At 42.9% G+C, this 25,023-nt stretch overlaps 1 protein-coding gene across 2 annotated transcripts in view; it reads left to right on the top strand.

Moving 5' to 3' along the window:
- Positions 1-25,023, top strand: part of Sash1 (SAM and SH3 domain containing 1) — a 314,087-nt gene that overhangs the window by 82,804 nt on the left and 206,260 nt on the right. The window contains exon 1 of one of the 2 annotated variants that reach the window (XM_031380358.1): positions 4,436-4,494. The exons of the other annotated variant lie outside the window; for it this stretch is intronic. Within the exon in view, the coding sequence (XP_031236218.1) occupies positions 4,474-4,494 (21 nt within the window). The 5' untranslated portion in view covers positions 4,436-4,473. Of the gene's footprint in view, positions 1-4,435; positions 4,495-25,023 lie in introns of those variants that run through there. 2 annotated transcript variants of the gene reach the window in all.

The raw sequence follows: 25,023 nt of genomic DNA, 5'->3' as shown, positions 1-25,023 counted from the left end.
TGTGTGTGTGTGTGTGTGTGTGTGTATGTGTGTGTCTGTGTGTGACTGTGTGGTTGTGTGTGTGTGTATGTGGAGGTGTGGGAAGGTGTGTGTATGTGTGTGTGTCTGTGTATGTGTGTGTGTGTTGGTGTATCTGTGTGTCTGTGTGTGTGTCTGTGTGTGTGTATGTGTGTGTCTGTGTGTGTGTGAGTGAGTGGGGGTTGTCTGTGTGTGTGTGGTTGTATGTGTGTGTTTGTGTGTGTGTTCTGAGATGAAGTCTCACTATGTAGCCCTGGCTGGCCTGGAACTAGATATATAGACTAGACTGTCCTCAAATTCACAGAGATTCAGCTCCCTCTGCCTTCTGGATGCTGAAAGGCATGTAACCCTATACCTAACTTTGATAACTTATTGTCGACCCCTAGAAGTTACAAAGTAGTAGAAACAATTATCAGTTCCCCAAAGTTACCCACTGATCTCCAAAGGCATGTATGTACACACATACACACATGCCCATAAATAAATGCAATTCTAAGTTAAAAGAAAAGCTAAGGGCTGCAGAGATGGCTCAGAGGTTAAGAGCACTGACTACTCTTCCAGAGGTCCTGAGTTCAATTCTCAGCAACCGCATGGTGGCTCACAACCATCTGTAATGGGATCTGATACCCTCTTCTGTTGTGTCTGAAGACAGCTATAACATACTCACATAAAATAAAATAAATAAATCTTAAAAAAAAAAGAAAGAAAAAGGAAAAAAAGCTAAATAACTAAATAAATGAATGACTACTGAAGAATTCCCCTTGGTCAGCCCATTCATGGAGTTCATTTCTTCCATCCCACCATCCTCGGGCACTAAGATACCTTGATTTGTGTATGGTGAGAATCTGGGACAGAATGGGATACAAGATGCAGTGGAAAATTCAGATTTGGGGAGATGCTAGCTGCATTTGCTAACTAGGGCTATGGGTCTAAAGCACTGGCATGGTGGCTTACATGGTTTGTTGCCTTAATGTTGTAGAGTCTGGAAGTCTATGACCAAGGTATTGTTAGGGATGGTTCCCTCTGAGGACCGAGAGAGGAGGATCAGTTCCAGGCTTTGGCTCGCCAGTGTCTCTCTCTCTCTTCATGCACAGCGTTCTCGTTGCGTGTGTGTCTCTGTGACCGAGTTTCTCCTTTTTAATAAGGGCACCATTAGAATTGGATCCAGCCATATTCTGAGTGTCTCCTTCTGATTTCATTCCTTCTGTAAAAATCCTTTCCCATTGAGGTCACATTCTGAGCTATAGAGACTAGGACTTTGGTATAGGAATTTGGAGATGGAGGTGGGACACAATTTGACCCAATATCAGTATTAGACATGTAAAGAATATCTTAAAGGTAATGCTAATCCTAAGAAGATATTCCTGAAGTAACAAGCTCCTTCATAATGGTGAGTGGATGTCTCTTTTGACTGTGAAGAAAAGATCATCTCAGGGGAGTGCTATGGGTCTTCGCCTGATGAAGGCTTGGGACCGCTAAGCACTGTACACTTGTAGACGCTGCTTTTATGTGCATAACTAACTATGCTCCTACGATTCTAAGACCCAAATTCAAAACCAAACATGACATCGTAGGCCACAGAGTCCTCCTTCTGGATGTTAGAGGAAGATCTAACAAACCAGCACTTCCTTTGTATGGGCCAGGAAAAAGGCAGAAATCAGTTGTGCTGGGTAGTTTTTACCCACTTGGCACTCACTAGAATTGTCTGGGAAAAGGGGACCTCAAGTAAGGGATAGCCTCCTTCAGATTGGCTTGCGGGTGTGTCTGTGAGGCATGTTCTTAATTAATAAATGATGTAGGAATGCCCAACCCTCTCTGGGTTGTGAGATCTAAGCAAGGAGGCCTGAGCTGTCTAGGAAATAAAGCTGAGCAAGCAGAGAAAGTGAACCAGCATGCAGCTCTCCTTTATGTTCGTCCATGGTTTCTGCCTCAGTTTCCCCCTCTAGGTTCCTCTTTAAGCACCTACCCTGGCTGCCCTCCATAATGGACTTTAACATATAAGTTGAAATAGCACATGCACCCAAGTCGCTTTTGATTGGCATTTTTATCACAGCAGCAGTAAACAAACAAGAATGACAAGGAAGTGACAGGGACAGGGCTACATAGTCAGCTAGATCTATGCTAGGACTAACGAGCCGTTAGACTTCCTGATTCATAAGGCAGAAGTCATTCCCAAACACTCTGTCTTCCATGTTACCTGCATTTATTAAAATTACCCACTTTGATTACCACAATCTCCCGGTCACTTCCGTCCAAAAGCATTATTTTTTCTTAAACCAGTCCTAATTACTTAATACATATAGTTGATGCCCATGATCAAGAACAGAATTTAGAAATTAAACTTTGGGGAATAGTTTCTCTTGTATCCTATGCCGCAGATGATGATCTAGGTTCCTAGTGCTTATGAAGCCCCAAGTTTCCTTATACATCAGATCCCACTATTTAGCTGAATTTTGCCTCTCGGCTTTTGTTATAAATTTAAGTTCCAAGGTAGGAGAAGGCCTTGAAATGTTAGAGGAGTGGTAGTTAGTGATGCTTTCAAAAAAAAAAACAGGAGAGAAGGCCCCACTCGCCAGCCTGCCAGGGCTTAGCTAATATGCCATCACTGTACATGAACTTTGCTTTAGAAATCATGTATTGAATTCAGCCTCTATACAAACAGACAAACTGACTCTGGTTGTGGATTATCTAGGTCCATTCCTTCAAAGAGAGATGTAATGAGACATCCCTTTCTGCCCTATCCAGAAGTCTCAATACCCCTGACACTGGTGCTTTATAACCCAGAAATAGAGGCACATGCCCAGCACTAGGGAGGTAGAGACAGAAAGATCAGGAGTTCAAGGCCGTCTTCAGCTACATAGCAAGTTCAAGGCTAGCTTGGGCTATGTGAGACCTTGCCAAAAGAATAATAAGCTATCTTTCATCTCTTTTCTCTGCTCACGCATCCTTTCTCTCTTTCTCTCCCCCCCCCAACCTTCCCCATGGTGACTCCCCTGACCTCAATCCTTGAGGTCAGTGAACAAGCCCGAGAGCAGCTTCCTAATAAACCTGCCTTTAATATAAAAAATTAAGTAGTAGTAGTAATGATAATAATAATCGAACAAATGAACAAAAATGAAATAAAAAGCAAGTAATGCTGCCTGGGGAGGTTTTAACACATCCCTAAGAGAGAGTTTAATGGACAGTTCAGGTCTTTCGCCTTGATGACAGAACTCACAGCTCTAAGGGTCTTTGGTGACTCAAGGTACCTAGCTCCATCATGTCACATTCACCATACAAAGGAACAAAATTATTTTCTATTTATATATAACACTAGTGCGTGGCTGTACATGTGTGTACATGCCAGTGCTCATGTAGCAGTTAAAGGACAACTTTCAGGAATAGATGCCATTACTCCACCCTGTGTCCCAGGGATTAGACTCAGAGTATCTGTTAGGTTTTTGTGCCAAGAGCCACGGAGTACACTCTAAAGTACGCTTTTTAAAATATATACATTTTAATGCGACTGTCTTCTCCTTCTTCACTGATGTGACTTACACATAGACTTATCTGTGTGAATGAAACATAATACACATTAACTTTTAGGCACTCTATGAAACTTGCATTTTGTTGTTGGTTTTTTTTTTCCTAAAGTATTAAAAATTTCCCCTTGGAGTGCCTTCAAAAATTAATGTTTTAATAACCTTTCTTTTCAGGGTTATTAAACTGAATGAAGTTATATTAAACCCCTGATAGAGTTTGTGTGGGTGGAGTTAAACCTGGAGAATGGGCCAACCCCATAAAGCAGTCTCTGGATGGGGGGTGGGAGTGTGTGGTCGTGTGCTTAGATAGAGACAGCTTGTGCCCTGTGAGCTTTAATTCTAGAACATTAAACTTGCCATGCTAAATGGATTTCTAGATGTTTCTGTGTGGAAGTCTTGGACTAGCCCTCCCCTTCCCTTTCATGAGCCAAGAAAAGACAACCAGAACAATTCAATTCCAGTCTTTGGAAAAACTAAACACAAATGAGATAAACGGTATAAAGCGTCTTGGAGACTCAGGAGGGAGGGGCATTTCAATCCCTGATGTTCACTCCCGATGCATCTGAAGGTCTGGTTAAGCACTCTGAAATGTATGTGCAAGCTTGTTTCCAAAGCATGTTTGCAGCCTTCGCTTTACAGGCTGAGAACCTAATAAGCCAGACTTGCTTTCCTGTCACAGTGTCATATGTTAAGTGTTTGGAAGGAGCCCCAGCGAGGCCTCAGGAAGCAGATGCCGCCTCTGGACTTATCATCCTCCAGGCTATTTGTTTTAAAGTTCATAATCTCAAGGGCTACATGAGTGTCCCACATCTGCCCTGAATTGAAAACAGCTTCCTACTAAGAGCCTTACATCAGAGCTGTGGATGCGTGAGTCAGAGAGGAAGTCCAGGATCACTTGAACGTATGGCTTGCTAGACCACGAACGGCTCTCTTCATGGAGGACCAAGATTTTGGGGTATGTAGGCTGTGGATTTTCAAGTTCTAAGATAGTTGTTTTGTATTGTTTTGGTTGGTGTCCCTCTCAGTGTTAGACATGAGAGGACGATGGCGAGGAGAACTTTCTGTGAGTTAGGAACTGAACAAACTTCCAAGGAGCCAGGCAGCCTCCGACTCAGAACTGTGTTGCCAGGTCTTTGCGTTCTTTTGCGAATTGATATTCATTATATATGATGCATTGATTTAATTATGCAGATATCCATTTTTCTCTAGGGCTCTGAAAAAGGATTTTGTAAGCCAAGAAAAGTTTTTACTGTAAAACTCCAAAGCTTTTCCACCCTCCATTTATCTACAAAATCATTTTAAAAGATTTCCACACATGCTAAGAATGAAGGCTGGGACTCTGAACTTCATATTACAAGCCTCTGGGGACCTGGGGCCTGCAGAGTAACCGTTTGCCGTCTCATAGTTCACTGAGAGAGTGGCTTTCTCAGCTTTCTGGTTAGCTGGGTATTCTCTGCGAGAACAATATTTTGAAGAGTGGAAAATGTATGTATGTGTGTGTGTGTGTTCCATATATATGGTCATAGTACATGTGTGTATGTGTACTATGTATGGTGTGTGTGTGTGTGTATTCATGGAATAAATTAAAAGGAAATAGACAAGTACAAAGCTCTGAAAGTCAGGCTACAGGATGCAGAGTTGCAGAGATTCATTATGTACCGTTTTGACTCTAGAACTATCCCCTCCATTTGCTGCCTCTGAGCAAGAGGGGCAGTGTTTAGTATGGCAACTGCTCAATGAAAACTTCTTGATTGAAAATACAGTGGTGAACCAGGCAGTGGTGGCGCATGCCTTTAATCCTAGCACTCGGGAGGCAGAGGCAGGCGGATTTCTGAGTTCGAGGCCAGCCTGGCCTACAGAGTGAATTCCAGAACAGCCAGGGCTATACAGAGAAACCCTGTCTTGAAAAAAACAAAAAATAACAACAAAAAAAAAAAATAGAAAATACAGTGGTGGACTGGGACTCTGGAAGACACGTCACTGGAGATAGATGAAGTTAAAAAGCCTCCCCTTGAGTGGGTTTCCACTTTCCTTGGTACAGTAGAACACCAGAAATCAGAAATAGGTGGTGATGGGTAATTAAAAGGAACTAGTTAGAGAAACGGTAGGGGAGGTATGCGGTGCCGTGGTTATGATTTGGGCCAAATAACAGTTCTGTTCTATGAGTCCTGCCCTGTGAGAATGTTCAGGAATCCCATGGAAAGCTGAGAGGGGAAAGTGACCTGGCCCATTTTCCTTCTCAACTTGGTGCAGATGTGTTCATCAAAGGCATCCCAACAACACAAACCTCCTCTGTTCCTTATGTTTCCCCCTGGTCTCAGAAACAATAGGCCCAGAGCAACCCAGTTGGCAGGTAGCGTTCTCATCTCAGTGCCCAAAGACTGCTTGCTCTTGACTGGTTGCCTTGGCTCTTGAAAAAGGGAAGGTTTATTTCAATGCCAGAATTTGACTGGAATCTGTGTCATGGGACTATGCCCTGTTAATGCCCCAGAGACAGAGGCTTTATTTTAGAGAAGGAAGCAAACACATTCCGGTTTGTACTGGAGGGTGCAAAAGATGTATTGCTCAATGAGGACTGAAAGGAAGAGTATCAGGCATGGAACAACCATCCCTGACCTATGTAAGGCCACTAGCAAGGTGGTTTAAAATCTAGAGGAACAGTGAATGCAGAATCAGCTCCCTGGGGAGGGATGACTCTGCACACAGCTTAATCTGGTTTGTTTTATGTTTTGAAGCAGGGTCTCTTGTAGCCCAGGCTAACCTCTAATTAACTATGTAGTTGTGAATGAGCTTGACCTTCTTATACCCACCACCGTCTCCAGAGTGTTGGGATTACAGGCATGTCCCATCACCCCCCAATCAGATTGTGCAGAGCTAGAGACTGGACCTAGGGGTTTGTGTATAAGGCACACATTCCCTATCAACCAAACCACCATCCCAGTCCTGTGTCTTGATCTAATGAGCCTAGTTAATCCTCCTGTTTAGTTCTGCAACTGTAGAGGCATGGGAATAACATTAAGGCAATATGCCAGAGCCTTCCATAGTGAGACATAGAAAAATGGCTTCTCCAACTGCTGTGACCTCAAGTGTAATCCACAACCCCCTGCCTATTTTCTCACCAACTGAATGAGCAGGTTTTCACTGTGGCCTGTGCTCTCTTCCCTCAAGCCCCTCTTTTACTCACAGCCCCCTATTGGATCACACCAGGTATTCGGTGATCTACAACTGGGGCACCAACCAGCCCTGCCACCATTCAGGTTCACAGGCTCCTTGCTCCTTGGAAGTTTTCTGAAAGCCACACTTGGAATTCAGAGCACATGATCACCCAGAAACAAGCCCCAAGCTCAACTCCAGAATGCAAATCTATCCTAAAATAGAATCTTCTAGAAACTTCTGGAAAGGAACAGAAAGACCTGACATTTGGCTAGTGGCATTAGAAAATAAATGTTACACCGAGTTCTAGTAATACTTATGAGAATGTTTTTAGTGTCCTTGCCATTTTTGCTTGGTCTTGAACACTATTGCTTTCTTGATCTGGACCCTAACTCTTTGCTGTATGTCTTCTGTCATCCTCTACTGCCTCAAAGAATCCCCTGGGTTGGAGTCCAAGCAAATTATTTGTGTGTACTTTTCCTCTTGTGATTTCTTTTGCTTGGACCGTGTTCTTCCCTTTCTAAGTCCTGACAACTCTTGCTCCACTCAAACATCAAAATTGTTAAAACGCCCACATGATGTCCCAAGATGCCTCTACTCCCTGAGCCACAAGCCTTTCTGAGTAAACTTGGTTCACAGCTTCAGGTGTTTTCTCTACTGATCTAATTTGAGGGCTCCAGTTAAAATCAATCCTCAGGGCCAGGGAGATGGCTCAGCCGGTCTGGGTGTCTACTACCAAGCCGGAGGTCCCTGGGACCATGTGTTAAAAGGAGAGAACACAATTGAAATCATGTAACTTTTCTCATCATAGTGCAATAAAACTTAAAAAAAAAAGAAGAGAACAGTTCCGACAAGTTATCCTGTTATCTTCATACATGAACATGAGCACATGCACACACAAATGCAATAACATCCATACATTACAGATAATGAAAATATATATACACACAAATGTAATAATGCCATAAATTACATACATATATAAATACATATAATAGAATATTTTAAAACCATTCCACCAGGTTTAACAAAGCATGCTTTTAATCCCAGCATTCAGGAAGCTGAAGTGAAAGTTCAAGTCCAAACTGGGCTGCACAGGAAGAATTTTAGAAGAAATGTATCCCCAGAAAAGTTCTAAAATGCTCTCTTTCTACATTCTGCATTCTCATAACATCTGATAAGCCCCATTTCTACTAAGATTCCCACATGATTGTGATAGTTATTGTCACTTCCCTGTGCCCAAAACTACTTAAAGATGGAGATATTTTCAGAGCGTACTACAGCGCCTGATGCAAAGAAAATATTTGACACAAGAGCCCATGTATGCACGATAGGAAGGAGAGCAGACTCACGGATGGAAGCATGGATTGAATACTGAAGGGAAGGTTCCTTCTTTAGAGATTGACGAATAGCTAGGTAGATGGTTGTGCAAAATTCCAAACGAGCACTTAAGGCAGTCTCGTGAGTGTGCGATCAACGGAGTTTGTCTATCTTCGTTGTACAACTTACTATATGTGGGAAAGTCTGAACCGTGGGCAGAAATGGGGCAGCAGAGATGCAGCAAATAGATTCCAGTTCTGGTCCTCCATGGCAGAGCAGCCTTGGGAGTTCCTTGCTTTTCCTTCTTTTTTTCTTCTGTAAGACAGAAGTGACACCCGCCTTCAAGGTGTTGTTATAAGGATTAAGTGATAATCTGTTAGAAAGAATTGGCCAAGTTTGAGCCCTGTAGAGTGGAAGATGGGTGTAAGTAAACAATGTATCCAAATCCGGGCTGGCAGACGGGGACTTTGAAGCCAAGAGGAACACAGGTCTCTTTCCAGCTTTGGATGTTCCTCCTGTGCTTTTGGATCACCATGTTGGTGTAACATGTCAATATTCTGACTCTGCCCTTTATCAGCACTCAAAAGAAAATGAAATGAAACCTGGAAGAACAAGTGAGGGGGAAAAGTTCAGGAGGTTTTTTTAAAATAAGGGGAAAAAAAATTACCCAGGGGAGAGTCGAGGTAAGCTCAATTTTCCACACATCATAACCAGGCAGAAGAACACTGTCTCTATCCCAAACAGTGTCTAGACACGTCCCAACATTCTTTCTGAAGCTTTAAAGATACTATTTTATATTAGTACCCCACTGTTTTCCAAATATGAACATGAAGACAATTGTATCAGGAGTGGCAGTGCCAGCCTATCATCCCAGCACTCAGGAAACTTATGATGAGTTCAAGGCCAGCCTGGCATACCCGTCTCAAAACAAACCAACCAACAAAACAGAGGACCTAGTTTCCACAGTATTAGAATTCAAACCCAGAGTCTCTTGCATGCCAGACAAGCATTCTGCTCTTAAGCTCCATGCAACACTATTCAAAAAGCAGTTTTTACTTAGACTTAAAAAAAAAAAGAAACAAAAGAGATCACTGATTGTTTTCTAGACTAGTTTTTGACAGTTTCATATTCTAAAATAATTCTGTTATTCTTTTCTATTTTTAAATTTGTGTGTGTGTGTGTGTGTGTGTGTGTGTGTGTGTGTGTGTTACCTACATGCATGTCTGTGCAACATTTGCATGCCTAATAAACACAGAGTCCAGAAGAGGGCATTAGATTCCTGTAACTGGAATTACATCCTGTTGTGAGATGCCATGTGCTGGAAATAGACCCTGAGTTCTCTGGAAGAGTTAGTGCTCATAACCACTGAAGCATCCGTCTCTCCAGCTTCAAGTTCCATTATTCCTATGCTTAATTCTGAGCTCCAACTTCCCCCCAGATTGCTTTGACCCCTTGATCTCATTGTCTGCTATCAAAAATAGGCATTTTACCAGAATCAGTACATTTAACCAAAACCAAATTCTGATCCAGTGCTGTTAGATAGGCAGATATTGTGTAGGCCCCCTTTTTTCCATCTGTCTAAAGTTAATATTTTACTTTATATTTTATTGAATTTATAGAATTAGTAATTTACTATTACAAGTATTTCTACCTACGTCTTCCAAGGCTATCTGACCCTCTGGCTGTCTCTAGCATCCCTAAGTTAAGTCATTAGCGTGACCCTCAGATGAGTTGGGAATGGTTTAGGTGAATAGGTGGGTTAGAGTGTGTGAAACATTCCCAAAAAGTGTTGTGTGACTCTGAAACATCCATAGAGAAGCTGTCTTTTAAGTCTGACTTAAAAGAATGTGAAATCACATCCTATATCAATCAGGGCAATACACACACACACACACACACACACACACACACACATACACACACACACACAAGAGAATAAGAGAAGCCCCACTAGCTTCTTTGTATGCCAGTATGTATGAAGAAGAAGAAAAAAGGCTCTATTAATGGTTAATGGACTTGCCCAATTCTTCATTTGCATTTTCTTCTTTCCCAGTTTCACCAAGGAACAACTCACTCGCCTAAAGCCCATTTGTGTGAATTCAGTGCCCTCTGGAGCACGTGCACATCAGTTCAGGTGTCCTAGAAATAAATATTAAATTAAATTTTAATTTAATTGAAATTCTCAGTAAAAAGGCTTTCCATATGCTGAATAAAAAGAGCCGAACTGTCCAAAAGTAGGTCAGGTAGAAAAATGGCACTTTTGAGTGAAAGAATTCTGTTCCTTAAAAGAATAAGTTTTCACAAATTCAACAGGTACCTATTATAAATACTAAATGTAGTTAGTTGTGCCTAAACAAGAACCATCTTGCTTGTTGGTTCATCTCATCATTAAACTGCCCCAAAATACCAGAAAACATAAGACATTAAATGAAGTCTAGTTGACAACCAGACTTGAATTTTGAGTAACCGTTCTATTGGGCAAATGAATATTTAAGAATCTAAATTTAAGCCAACTGGCTACCTAGGAGTCAGAGGGACATTTGTAAGAATAAAAAGAGATTCTGTGAATATAAAAATCTCCATATCTGGTGCCTAAAATGTACTGGACACTCAGTATTTTACTGTTGGGTTATTCTGGGCTAAGTTAGGCCAGCTCCTTGACTGTCTCCTTAGACCCCGTTCCCCTGAGCTATGGCACAGCTGAAAGCAGGTTGTTGTTGTGGATAATTCTCAGACTGCATGTAGGTAGCACACCTAGTAAGTATAGGCTCCTGGGAAACAAAAGCCTAAGGATTCTGGAACGTGTTTCCTAACTTCCTACCAAAGGACTTGCTCTGAGCATTCCTTAAGGTGACACCCCTCACCTCCCTCCATGCGTGATTTAAAAAAAAAAAGAAAAAGAAAATGAATGGATGCATTCACCCAATGAGGCAAGCAGTGTTCTCATGCTTGGGAGATGGTGATGGGTGAACCACATACAGTCTCTACCTTGGTGGACCTGTCATTCCCACATGAAGCACTTGGCATGCACATATGACTGTTGCCTAACATCCATTCCTTCTTCAGGATCGACAGCAAAGTGCCCCAGAAAGAGTAATCAGGTTAGGCGTTGGAAGACCCATTTGAATCCAGGGTCTATGCCTTGCCAGCTCTTCATTTCTTGGAAATCAGAATGTCCTGGGAGGAGTTTGAAAAGCAGAGTCCTCTTCATAATGATGAGTGTTATGCCCACCTTGCAAAGGTTCCTTGAGCCTCAAAGGAGGCACATTGACTACACAGAAAACACACTCTAGCAACTAGCACACAGTAGTCGCTCCATTGATTGGATTCCTTTATTTATGTTGTTTGAATGGCAAGCCTTTGTTAACATTGAGGAAAAACTAGTTTAGAGGCCCTTCCAAAAAGAAAAACATTTACGGATTAAAGAAAAAAAAAGAGTAAGGAGGTTTCCTCTAAACATACTCTACAATGGAGTCCTGCTTTCAGTGATTTTGAGATAGTGTATTGATTGACCTGAAGTGTGTTAGCAAATAAGTAGCAAAGAAGTGACTTTGCATTAACCACGACATCTTGGGCACATGTCCATCCTGAAAGGAGTGGAAGTGGGTTACAGAAATACGAAATACCAACAAAATTTGAGAATATAAAAATGGGTTGCTCTTACCTATTATTCTCTTGCTCTTACTCTTGCTCTCTTGCCCAGCCTCTCTTCACCTTCCCTTTCCCACTCTCCAAGTGGCCATGGCTGGCCTCTACTTCCCTGCTCTCTCCCTCTCTCTGCCTTTCTACAATAAACACCTTAAAACCACACACACAAAAAAAAGTGGATTGAGGGAGACAATGGCAACTAACGAGGGGAGTCTGAAAAACACCCCTAAGGAGAACCTCAAAAGTCTCAGAGGAGGTAGAATTGGGGTGCAAGGAAGGGGACTAGAGCATGGGAGAGGGCAGAAATTGGGGTAGAGGTGGGAAGCTTTGGAAGTCTGTGGTAAGAGCAATTAGAATCCCAGGTGCAGCTCCAGTTACCATCATCTCAGCCCCGTCTGGGTAACCAAGAAGCTGAGCCTCCTGCTCCTCCTACCACAACAGAAGAGCAGAGGAGAGTGAACCCAAAAACCACCATTTCCTGAAACTAGCTACAAAATTAATGAAACTCTACCTTCTGAACTCAGCTCCCAAAACATGATATTAGGCAGGATTTGTTTTTAGTTTTTAGTTTAGTTTTATGTTTGGGGGATCTTTTTGGATTTGTTTGTTTGTTTGTTTGTTTTAGTAAAAAAATTCTAGCCAAGGCAGACACTCCACTTGAGATCTTCCAACACCAACACCGGCTGTGGCTACGCCCTTGACCTTTCCCCTCTATTCTTGTCTTCCTTGTTGCTTATCGAGGGTTCTTTTTAACTCCTTGCAGGTCATGTCTCTTAAGTGTGTGTTTGGGCTCATTTTTCTTTGCATAGTCCAAGGAATCATATACACCATGCCCGTTTGTATTACCAGCCCTAGGATGAGTTCGGAATCCAAATTCAAAGATGGTATCCAATATGGTCTTATCTAATTTGCCTGATTTTGTTTGGGGGAGGGGGCAGATCTTGGGTTGTTTGTTTATTTGTTTTTGTTTTTGTCTTAGATACTATTATATTCCTGGGGTCAGGGACAGGTAGCTTTTTGTTTTCTTTGAAGGAGTCAGTAGGTCATAAACTTCCAGGTCTGGCTAGTTACTGTGTCAAGATGGCCACCAACCCTCAGGCAGGCAAGGAGGAAGCAAGCCGTCAACCAGTTTATACACAGCCTGGCCCCTCCCTCCCCACCAGCAACCCAGGAGATGCAAGATTTCCTTTTTGTTGCAAGGGTTTGGGTTTTTTTAATTATTATTCAATTAACTGCCAGCATCTAACAAGGAAACAAAAAACAAAACAAACAAAAAACCCACACATCACTGTGAAATTTCAAAAGAGAGGTAGGAGGAGGTCCTAAAAACAGCAAGGAAGGAAGGAATAGAGGGAGAGATGGTGGGTGGGGAGGGGAAGATGACACACAGCAGCGTGAGTCCAAATAGCAGTCCCTTCCATCAGGAAGATGAGACACCAGGAAACAGTGACCTCAGGATTATGAGGACAGGATTATAACGTCTGAGACTTATCCACGGGGAGACCAACAACATTAAGCTCCTCCTGGAAGCTTCTGGAAGACCCTGTCATATAAGATTATGGGAGAAGACTAGGGGTGTGGCTCAGTGGTAGAGCATTTGCCCCCACATCTGAGGCTCTGAACTCCATCCCAGCACTTCAAACCCAACAGCAAGCAAGTGAGAAGAGAAAGTCCTCAGGGTTAGAAGCCTGGCTCGGTGTGTGAAGTGGGTGTGTGAGGTGCTTGCCTTGCTAGTGGGCAGGCCTAAACTGGATCTCCAGCTCTCATGGGGAAAAAAAATCCAGGCGAAAGAGTGACAGTGTGTGAGTGTAATCCCAGCACTAAGGAACCAGAGACAGGAAGCCTGTGGGACTCGCTGGCCAGCCAGTCCATCAGTGGACTCCCAGTTAAAGGGTTTAATGTGAAATCCTGTCTCCAAAAACAAAATTGGAGAAGCAAGACACTAATGAAAGAAATTGACGGAGATATGGATGAAGAAAAGAATATCCAAAAATAAATGAAGGAAAGTAGAGAGCAATTGAGGGGACATCACACACACACACACACACACACACACACAATTTCTAAATACAAAAGAAAACTCCAAGAAATAAAACAGTATAAAATCTGGTTATAGCATGTACTAAGGTGAAGCCCTTGATAGGAACAGATCCTAAAGTTATATAGATATAATATATAAATATAAACCTGATAGCCATAAAAAGACAAACCGCTCCCACCTGCCTTTAAAGCAGTGGTTCTCAATGTTCCTCATGTTGTGGTAACCCCAACCATAAAATTACTTCATTGCTACGTCATCGCTATGATTTTGATGCTGCTATCAATTGTAATATACAGGATATCTGATACGTGAACCCTAAAGGGTTCATGACCCACAGGTTGAGACCTATTGTTTCAAGGATGGGGTGACTAAGGAGTGTGTCACACTGAGTCCCCTGCTGTCCTCACAAACACACACACACACACACACACACACACACAATCTGAGCACAGCAAGAAGAGAACTGAGCAGCTAGCTGGTCCCACCCAGAGCATCACATGGCTTTGTTTGGGATCTCCCTTGAGACTGACTCAAGAATTTCATTGCAGTCTAAAGCTGCCTCAGGCCCCTTTCCCTCCAGGAAGTCCTCAGCCCTTAACTCAGCCTACACAGCTTTCCCAAGAGTGTGCCTTTCAAATCCTGCCTGCTGCAGGTATTGACGTAATACAGTGAGAGACCAGAAGAAGGAAAATGAAGGGGAGAGCAAGATGGAGTATTAACTATCACTTGTAAGGTGGGCCCAGTGCAGCAGACCTGCAGTCCTTGCGACTTGACAGACAGACTGGGCTTGCCTAGGTTACGGAGTGAGCCCCAAACCAGCCTGGGCCACTTAGTAAAACCCTGCCTGAAGGGTCAAAAGAGCATTGAGGACACACCTAGGTAGCAGGGAGCTTGCCTGGTGTGTAAGGTTCTAAGTTCCAATCTGCAATACTGAGAAGAAATAAACAGCTTATGATTTAGGGATCCAATGCACAGGAATGTTCAATTCTATTTTATAGAATGAATTATGGGCTGGTCGTTTTGGCTGGTTGTTTTCTGAGACAGGGTTTCTCTTTGTGTAGGCCTGGCTGTCCTGGAACTTGATCTATAGAGCAGGCTGGCCTCACAGAGATCCATCTGCCTGCCTCTGTCTCCAGTGCTGGACTTAAAGGCATGCGCCACCACCACCTGGTCATTGCCTGGTTCTTGAACCAACTAAAGGCAATTATTTTTCAGGTCAGTAGATAATACCTATATGTTCCCCATAGGAAGACAAAGAAATAGCAAAAATGTTTGAAAACTAAGAAAATGCCAGAAAAATTTAGAAAAAAAAACTGAAAGGGTTAAGAATGATTGTCTGGGAGGGGTATAAAGGGGTGATCCATGTGGAAACAGGAGGGGCATGAAACATTAAATGTTGTCTGGCTTGATAAGGGAAGATGTTTATGAAGCTCTTTGGACACTATCCTGATAAGATCACATATTTGCATAGTGAAGTGTGTTCAGTGAAACTTGAGATAAGACCCCAACATGATGGCGCGTGCCTTTAATCCAGCACTCAGGAAGCCGAGACAGGTGGCTACCTGTGAATTCAAAGCCACATAGGGAGGTCTACATAGGGAGTTCAAGGACAGCCAGGGCTGTATAGAGAGACTCCATTGAAATAAATAAATAAATAAATAAATAAATAAATAAATAAATAAATAGCCCAGTGTGGTGGCCCTTCTCCAAACTCCAGCTTGAGCCTGGCCCTCTGTCCCAGGCTCCCTTGTCCCTATTACAATTTCAGGTTCTGAGCCTCTTTTCTTCTAAAGAAGACTAAGGGTGGGACCCTTCAAAGACCTGTATCCAAAGGATGCCTGAAGAGATCCCCCATTGCCTCCTCTCCAGCAGGATTGGCACTTGCTTGCCACCAAGCTTGCTGGCCTCCTTGTCCTGAGACATCATGGGTCCTTGGAGTAGTTACTCTCCTTTTGAATGAATGAGTGAACTGAGGAAAGAGGAGAACATAAAGAAAACAAAGGTAACTGGAAGTCAAGCTCATCCCCCTCAAACACACACCGCACCCCTCAACCCACACTCCCATCCCCATCCCCCTCAGCAGCTGTGATACTCATCTGGAAGCCACCTGGGTTCTGAGAGAGCTGCCACTGACACCTGCCACGGCGCCTTCCTTCAATAGGTCTCTAGCTGGACAGAATGTGGGCAGAGTGGCAAGGTGGTGAGTGTGTATGTGTGTGCACATGTCCGCGTGAACGCTCACACACACAGTTACGAGAGAAACCTGTGGTCATCACATTACACCATAGCCACAGATGAACAAGAGCACTGCCTACTTAGAGCATGTGGGTCTATCCAGATTTCACACTGAGCCAATGATGTTGATGGGGGAGTATGGGAAACATACCAAATAGTTGGAGCTATGTCATCTGTATCAAGAAAAATCACAGTACAAAATGCATGTAAAAGACCAGAAACCTCCAGATGTCCACCCATAACTCTACAAAGTCTAGCCACAAAGCACACCAGCTTCAGGCGGAGAGTCCGAAGCCACCCAGCTCAGCAATAAAAGAAGAGCCTACCTGGAGGGTTTTAATGACAAGAACCAATAGTCAGGCTGGTCTTCGTTCATCTTTCCAGTTTGTAAAAGAGTGACATGCTCCCATGTATAAAAATGGAAACTTTCAGGGGCTGGGTGCTTAGCTGTCCAGGACCCACGCAGCATGACCAAGGCCCTGACTTTGGTCTTTGATCCTCAGCCTTGTAAAACAAACAAAAACTTGGACACAAGAAAAGGCTGTAATTACAAACCCAGGGATACTTCCTACTTGCTGTATTTTCTTTTTCTCCTTTTTTTTTTCTTCAGTCTTTTCCAGGACTTTGAAGTCTTGTTTTATGCATAATTTAATATTCTGATTTTCTATTTAAAGTTTTATCAAATGCTCCTTGTACAACTAAAACCTCTTTGTAAGCATCTTTTTTGAAGTCCATGTAATAGAAGTAACATAATTTCCTCAGTCTTTCTTCTTTGTTGTATCTTTAAAAGTTATTTCCAATTTTTCAAAATTGGAAATAACACTACAATGAACTTCCAGTATGACCGACTTTGTCCTCAATTCAGATTATTTTCTTCCTGAAGTAGAGCTTCTCAGTCAACTGACGTGAACATTTTTAAGGCTTAAGTAAACCTTTTTTTTTTCAAGAAAGGTTGTTGTAAAGTTTATTTAAAATTTAATACTAGACTGTTTAGATTAGATGAGTTAATGGACAACTTCATGGCCAGAATACAACTTAGAAAAAATATCCCATGCACAGGGAGAGCCACTCTGGGCCTCACACAGCCCAGCTCCCTCAGCTCCAAAGGAAGCTATTAATCTAAATTTCTCTTCTCAGAGGGGTTTTGTTGTTGTTTTAAGGACTAGAATTTGAACATACAGCCTTGTTCTTAGATGATAAGGGTTCTGCAGTGTAGTCCATTGGGAATGTTCTTGCCTACCATCTGCAAGCCCTGGGTTCCTTCCTCAGACCCGACAAAGTAGAGAAATTCTCACCCAGCACTAAGTGTGACCTCTGGGTATTACAGACACACACACACACGCACACACACACACACACACACACACACACACACACAAGCCACTCATTCTCTAGAGTCATACCAAGAGAACTCTACAAGGCAATGCAAGAAACACATTTATATCACCCATGCTATTTATCCAAAAGCAATGAGAGGTTATATTTTTTTATCCAATTTCCATGCATTTCAAGGAGATCTATATACAATGTCCATGTGGGGTTTCATCGGTTAGTTCCATGTGTATGGTCCATGCCTAGAGTTTCATTGATAGTTCCAATAAAAGATTTTGACCCTACCTTTATTTTCATGTTTAAAGCATGTATGTATGTGTGTGTGGTGTTCATATGCACAAGTACATTTTCACATGTCTGTGATATATGTAGGTATACATGCCTGTGCAGGTGCAAATGTATGTGTATGTGTATGTGAGCACATAGGCATGGATACAAGTTCAGATAGTAGAGGTTGCCACTGGGTGTCTTCTCTTGTCTCCTCCTTTAACATAAGGCCAGAGCTCAGTGATTTGGTTAGTCTGGGTAGCCAGTTTGCTCTCCACCTTACAAATAGGCCACTCTACCCACCTGACTTTTATGTGGGTGCCGAGGATCCTAAGTTTGGTCCTCAACCTTTGCCGGACAAACTCTTTACAGGCTGAGCCATATGCTCAGCTCCCTGACTTTACTTTTAGGTGAAAATGAAATGTTCTAAATGTGTCAGGCTTGCAATCCTGGCCCGGCTCGTACTGTGTTCAACCACATGATCAAAGCAGCTCTACCAGTTCTCAGTACAGCCTTCATAAAAGGAGGGTGGCCAGACATCTGGACTTGAGAATTGGTGACCCATAACCAGCAGGTGGCCCAGATGTTCCCTGAGTTACCAGAATCTCAAGTTGCCTGTGTGTGTTAGAAACTGAATAAGTCTTGTTTGTTAGAGTTGAAATTTGGCTTCAAGAGGAACTTTAGCATGATCTAGGTCTAGCCAATGCTTGTCAGCTTTCTCATATCATAAATCAAGACTGAACCCTTCCTAAAGGATGGTCCCTTAAACTAGGGGGTGTGCCCAGTTGATAAGTGTGCTTGCTTAGCAAGCAATAAAGATCCCCAGCATCACATGGTATTGTAGACCTGCAATGCCAGCACCCCGGAGGTGTAGGCAGGAGGATCAGAAGTTCAATGTGATCCTCTCTATATAGCAAATTTGAAGCCAGTGTGGGATACAGAAGACCCTGTTTGGGCAGCAGCGGTGGCGGTGGTAGTGGTGAATATAACATTCCTCTAAAAAGTGTATAGCTACACAAAATGTTTCTCAGTATCATGAGATCAAAGACCTCCTTGTCTCTGCTTCATGCATCCTTCTTTAAGAATCCTATATTAGCACATAAAGCTGCTATAGAAGATCCATGGTCTGGATGACTTATGTCAGGGAATTTGTTTTTCCCATTCTAGAGGCTGCAAGTCTAAGACGACACATCAACAGGATTAGCTATTTCTGGAGCCATTCCTTTTGGCTTGGAGATGGCCATCTTCTTCCTGTATGTTCATGTGTTATTCCCTCCATGTGTCCACGTCCTAATGTCATATTATAAAGGCACCATTCCCAATGACTTGAAATCCACTATGATGGCCTCATTTTGACACAAGTACCCATTCCAAAACTCTCTCCTCACATCAACATATAAATCTGGAAGAGTATCCAATTCAGTCCATAACAAATCCCCAAGCTAAGCAGGGATCTATAATCCAGTGAGAACAGCAGACACAGAACTACAGCTCAGGTAGTCTGCCACCTAGTCCTCCACGTGCCTCAGCCTATTGCCTGGGTGCTTTGTGTGCTTGTGCTTGTGCGTGTGCGTGTGTGTGTGCATGTGAGCATGTGTGTGTGTGTGTGTGTGTGTGTGTGTTGTTCCAAGAGCCTGCAGGCAAAGTCCAAAGAGTCATATTTGAGGTGAGACAAGAACAGAAGTTCTGCCTTTGTCCTGGTTCTCTGACAGTATCAGGATGAGACAAGAGATCCTGGTCATGCACCAGTTCCCTGAGGACACCTATGTAATACTCAAAGTAACTTCAAGGAGGGGGACCAGAGAGGCAACGAAGGGCGCCAGTGTGATCCAGGTCTAGGTTTACCTTCTCCCCACTACAGAGAACGGTATGGGCTGATGTTTCCTTGAAGCCTTGGAAAATAAAGGACTTTGTTTACAGATCTTGAGTCTAGAGGCATGTCAGCAGCAGGCCTTTCTCCTATGACCACTGCAACTGTGTTGGGGACAGCAGACTCTCCCCTCTAAGTATGAAGATGTTAGTGTCTCTGCCCCCTCAGCCACAGCCTTCCTTGGAGAATCCCCAAAACATTCATCAGAAGTGAAGAATAGCTATTTGATTTTACATGTGTATGTGTGTGTGTGTGTGTGTGTGTGTGTGTGTATGTGTGTGTGTGTGTGTGTGTGTGCATGTATATAGGTATATGTATGTACAGGGAGTATACACGAGCTACAGCTCTCATGTGGAGGTCAGAGTTCTTACCTTTCACCTTGTGAGTTCAGGATATCAAATTGAGGGCTTAGCAACAAGTACCTGTTGTAGTAGCTATTTAATCTTACTCAGGGTTTCTACCCTGCCTTTGACCATTCAGTTCCCAGGTAAAAGATACAAACCTTTATATTTATAATAAGCCTTCATCAGCACTAGAGCTGGGCAGATATCTATCCATTAATTAGAATCTACTTCCCCATCCACAACCCCATTATAACTTGTCATGTTCCATCTGGGCTGCTCTTAACTCCAATTGGCCAGCCCTCATGGGCATGTTTTCATGACTCACCTACCCTATGGCATCTTCCTCTCTCCATTCTCTCTCTTCCTCCTCATGCTCCTCCTCAGAACCCAAGCCCAGGAACCAAAACTCTGCCTATCTCTTTTCTGCCTAACTATAGGCTGTGGGCATCTTTATTCACCACTCGGGGAACAAAGTTACATAGCATTGCTTAGGTCTACATGCAGATTCTCTAGTCCCTGGCAGTAACCATGCCTTGTGGGGGGGGGGGGGCATTATTTAACATTACAATACCTAGCAAAAGACCAAACCCCAACAAGTGCCAGTGAGCCATCCTGCCAATCCTAAATCTTACCTTTCAAGAATTCTCAACTTAACTCTGGAGGAAGCATATGTAGCTGCTGTCTTTGGATGTTCTCATTTATGATGATTTAATCTCAGGTTTGTTTTCCAAGCAGAAGTTTAGTGCATTTTCTGCTTTGTGTGCACACAGGCATGTAATTGTGTGTGTGTGTGGGGGGGTGTTTTCTCTGTTGTTTGTAACACCTCCCAGTTGGGAATCATTTGTACATTTAGTTAATGAGCATTTAACACATTCTCTTTGATGAAGCTGTTAAGTCTAAGCTCCGCGCAGGCATCCCACCAGACATCTCCCCCTTGCAAGAGCCGTCTGTATTTACCTATTCTTAACTGCTTAGCGATGGTTTCTTATTTGTTGGCCCAATAGGGAAGTAACCTTTAGTCTTCTCTGGGAAAAAAAAAATCAGTGCTTGAGTTTTGTAAGAAAATGCCTACATCTGTATTCCAAGCAGGTCCATTCTGCTGGCAGGCTTTCATTTTCACCAAACAAAATGAACGGCAGGCAGAACAAACATTTCAGAGTCACCTTAACTGGCCCTGCCAGTGGCAGCCACATACAATCCAGAACTGTGGGCTTTTGCAAGAACAAATAGCAAATCTAACACCTGCGGGCTCCACCGTCAGCAAGGTTTCCTGGATTTAATTATAGATTGATCTGTAGAAAGGGAATGTGTGTCAAGTGCGCTTTTCAATCACTTAGAGAAGGCCGAGTAGGCAGAAGAATGGCCCTGGGGTTTGCCCATAAGATGAACACCCTACCCCCCTTTACCACCAGCATATCCGGGAAACACAGGCTCTTCCAAAATGAAGACATATGGGAGCTTTAAAAATCAGGTACTGAACATAATTGAAAATCTACAAGGAAGTAGAAAGAAAAGCTCCAGTCAAATATTCATCTTTACATAAAACAAGAAGCTACCTCTATACTTAAGAACACCCTCTCATTTCATAAATTTGTGGGTGTGTGCATACAGCGGCAGGCATGTGGGTGCCAATGTGTGGAGGACAAAAGATAACTTCTTGAAATTACTTCTCAATTTCTGCCTTGTGTGAACCTGAGTCTCTACAGTTCTGCCTCCTTCTCCAGGCTAGCTGGCTCATGAGCTCTTGGCCAATATCCTGGCTCTGCCCTCTCATCTTAACATGGGATGAGCCACCACATCCAGTGTTTTAGATAGGTTCCAGGGATTGAACTCACGTCATTAGGCTTATGTGGCAGGTTGTTTGACCCACTAAGCCATCTCTCTGACCTCGAACCCCCAGAACCACTGTATTCATACACGCCTGCTATATATCCTTGGTCAACTTTCTCTGAGTTCAAGAATATTTTAATTCTGCAGGTTTCTACTTCTCAGTAAACTTGATGTCAGTCTTCAAGCCAATATACAGACATGCATGGAACACACATTCCTCAACAAGTATACCTGCATTTACACACACACACACACACACATACACACACCACTCAATTTTCAGTCTACTTTAAGGCAAGAAAATAGGTCTTGGTAGCAGTTAGATTAACAGTGAACATAGTGCATTGACAAAATTGTCTGTAGCCAGGCCTGGTTACCAAACAAGACAGGGCACATAGAGTTTATCTTCTGATCTTTAAACTGCTAGATAGTCAGTCAAAAGAAACTGCTGAGTCTCGTGAAAGCATAATTTAAGGGCATCCCTGCCCACCCACACCCCCACCCGCACCTTTGCTTTTTACTGTGCCAAAGAAGGACAAGGAAAAAGGAAGACAATATGCAGTGTCAAGTTTTAGGGAGCACTCCTAGCCCAAGTCACCTAGCACATTGTGAGTGCATGATGGGAAATGGAAAGGACAGACTGGAGCTGCCATTGTTGGCTTAAGGTGGAGCAAGAGTGACTCACCCTATGCAAACATGGTGGTTTGTTTGTCTCTTGCTGAAGACGTGATTGACCAAAACCTCCCTGATTCTAGATTACATCAGTGTATCCAGAGCCTCCTCTCACTTCATTTTCTGTCATCGCTGTCCTTTTCTATGGCTTTGGGATAAAGGGAAGTAGAGTAGTAAGCCGGCAGACTCATTCCTTGTCTGTCTCCAGGACTCTAGTGCATCTGTCTGAAGGCAGTCCTATGGGGAGCCTCAGATCTTCACGGTCACCAGTTGGCCTTTGCCATGGGAAAATGGGTTTCTTGATAAGACCAGTCAGTTTCAGAGATCTAGCTCTAGACTGCTGACACTAGCAAGGCTCTTGGAGTTGGAAAACATGTGAAAAGTAGAAACTAAGGCCAGGAACAATGAGCTTTCCATTGTATGTGTACACACATGTGTAGGTTATACATGTCGAGGTGAGAAGACATCTGCTGGGGGTTGGTTCCCCATCTGGATCCCTGACATCAAACTTAGATCTTTAGCCTTGATGGCAAATGTCCTCATCTACTAAGCTACCTCACTGATGCAAGGGCAATGAGGTTTATACAAGGACATCATGGTTCTGTTCAGACACACCACTTGTTTAATGTATTACCAGACAGCGATTTCAGACCCGTCCTGGCAGCCTTCACATGTTAAACTCAAGAAAGAGCCATGACTATTTTTTATCTGAGAGCACAGCCAACACCTTTTAGATGTTAATCTTTGGTTCCTTTGTACATGATAATAAGTTCCCTTCTACCTTGAAGTTAAGCACTAGGAATTGTGGTGCATTGTGCCATGAATATTATGGGGATATAAACAGCCACATTCTATTGAATGCAAGTCCTATTCCAAGAGACAGAAACCATCCTTAACCATGTTAAGGCCAAGAGCCTGAGCTGTATAGGTCACAGACCCTAGGGGGAGACCTACGACTATGGCTCTGTCAAATAGACATAGAAATAAAAATCACTCCTAAAGATACATTGCTATACCCATAGATCAATGCTCAGCCCATGTCAGAGAAGCGTCTTCTTTCACACACTCACCAATGGACAATGTGCAGACACTGAAGAAAGCCATTGGAGCACTCAGTCCTAAATGGAATGTCTATACTGTAGCCCTGCCCTCAAGGCTCAGGGACTTATCTACATGGAAGAGGGAGTGGGAAGATTGTAAATGCCAGAGGTGGGTGGTGGTGGTGGTGGGGTGACCTCAAGAAAACAGTGTTTTCCAGACACAATAAGACAGATGCACAGAGACTGTGATAGGCATCCGATCTGCACAAGCTAAAGCTAGACAAAGCCTCAGCATAGCAGGACAGAAGTAGGCACGGAGTCCCATCCATAGCTAAGGAGCTATTGGCATTAGATTGCTGCAGTGAGCAGAAAGGTTTGTTGTCTTCAGCGGCGCTACACCTGGTATATCCACCGCACTCCAGGGCAGGCTCCAGGCCTAGGAGTAGATGACTAACACAAACCGGACTTCATAGTTTTGTCTTGTTTTGCTTTGTTTATTTTTTTTTTGTTTTTGTTTCTGTTTTTCAAGACAAGGTTTCTCTGTATAGCCCTGGCTGTCCTGGAACTCACTCTGTAGACCAGGCTAACCTCGAACTCAGAAATCTGCCTGTCTCTGCCTCCCAAGTGTTGGGATTAAAGGTGTGTGCCATCACTGCCTGGCTAGTTTTTTGGTTTTTGAGGGAAGGGGGAGCATTGTTTTTCTTTGTTTTTAAAGAGAGGGAATTTGAAGCTGAATGTTAGGAGATGGGGGATGGGAGAGGAGAATGAATCTAATCAAAATATATTGTGTGAATTTCTCAAAAATATAAATTAAAAGATTAAAAAAAAAAGAACTGGGAATTCAGGGTAAAGATGTGGATAAGCTGATAAAGTGACTATTACAAATGAAGCCCTGGGTTCAACCTATAGCACCCTAAAAACTAATCACAATAGACACATCTGTAATCCCATAAGTAATCAGGAGGTAAAGCCGGGAAGGTTAGAGGTTCAAGGTCATCCTCAGAATTACAGGAGATCTTGTCTCAAAGTGGGGGGAAAAAGAACTGGTGGCTAATTTTTTAAAAAGTTCTTGATTTAGTCTAAAAGAGTCAAGAAGCTGGAACCAGTCAGATGGTCCAGCTGCCAAAGGCATTAAGACCAATGGCCTAAAACCTGGAATGAGATCATCAGACCTGAGATACTAGGAGAGAACAGGCTACTATATCCAGACTGAACCACATGAAGGGCCTGACACACACACACACACACACACACACACACACACACACACACACAAATAAATGTAACCTTTTCTAGTTTAAAAAATGAAACATAAGAGGCACTTCGTTCTTTGTGCTTGCCTGGCTTTGTTTTATCCTTGGCGGGTCTGTGTCATGCCATTCCTAGTACTTCCTGTCATCACTGTTCATAACCGTCCGGCGACACAGTGCAGAAATAACCATAACACCATCATTTTTCTATAGGAAACGGTGTGATTAGGACAATTTTCTTGTGCTGCTTCTCTTTATTGCTGTTTTTAGAACATTGTTTGACGCATGTCTTCAACTCTTTCTCCTACCGAGGGGTGAATATCATAAAAATAAATAAATAGATAAATTAATTAATTAATTAATTAAAAATAAAGAAGGAGCCAGCCTGTGACTCAGTGGTAAAACACTTGCCAGCATGTGAGAGACCCTGGGTTTGATTCCTAGTAGTGCAATTAATTAATCAGTCAGTTAATTAATTTAAA

This window comes from Mastomys coucha, unplaced genomic scaffold (genome assembly GCF_008632895.1).
Source record: "Mastomys coucha isolate ucsf_1 unplaced genomic scaffold, UCSF_Mcou_1 pScaffold2, whole genome shotgun sequence".
NCBI classification, from domain to species: domain Eukaryota; kingdom Metazoa; phylum Chordata; class Mammalia; order Rodentia; family Muridae; genus Mastomys; species Mastomys coucha.
The sequence above is the reverse complement of the archived record's forward strand: the minus strand, read 5'-3'. Positions and strand labels throughout refer to the sequence as shown.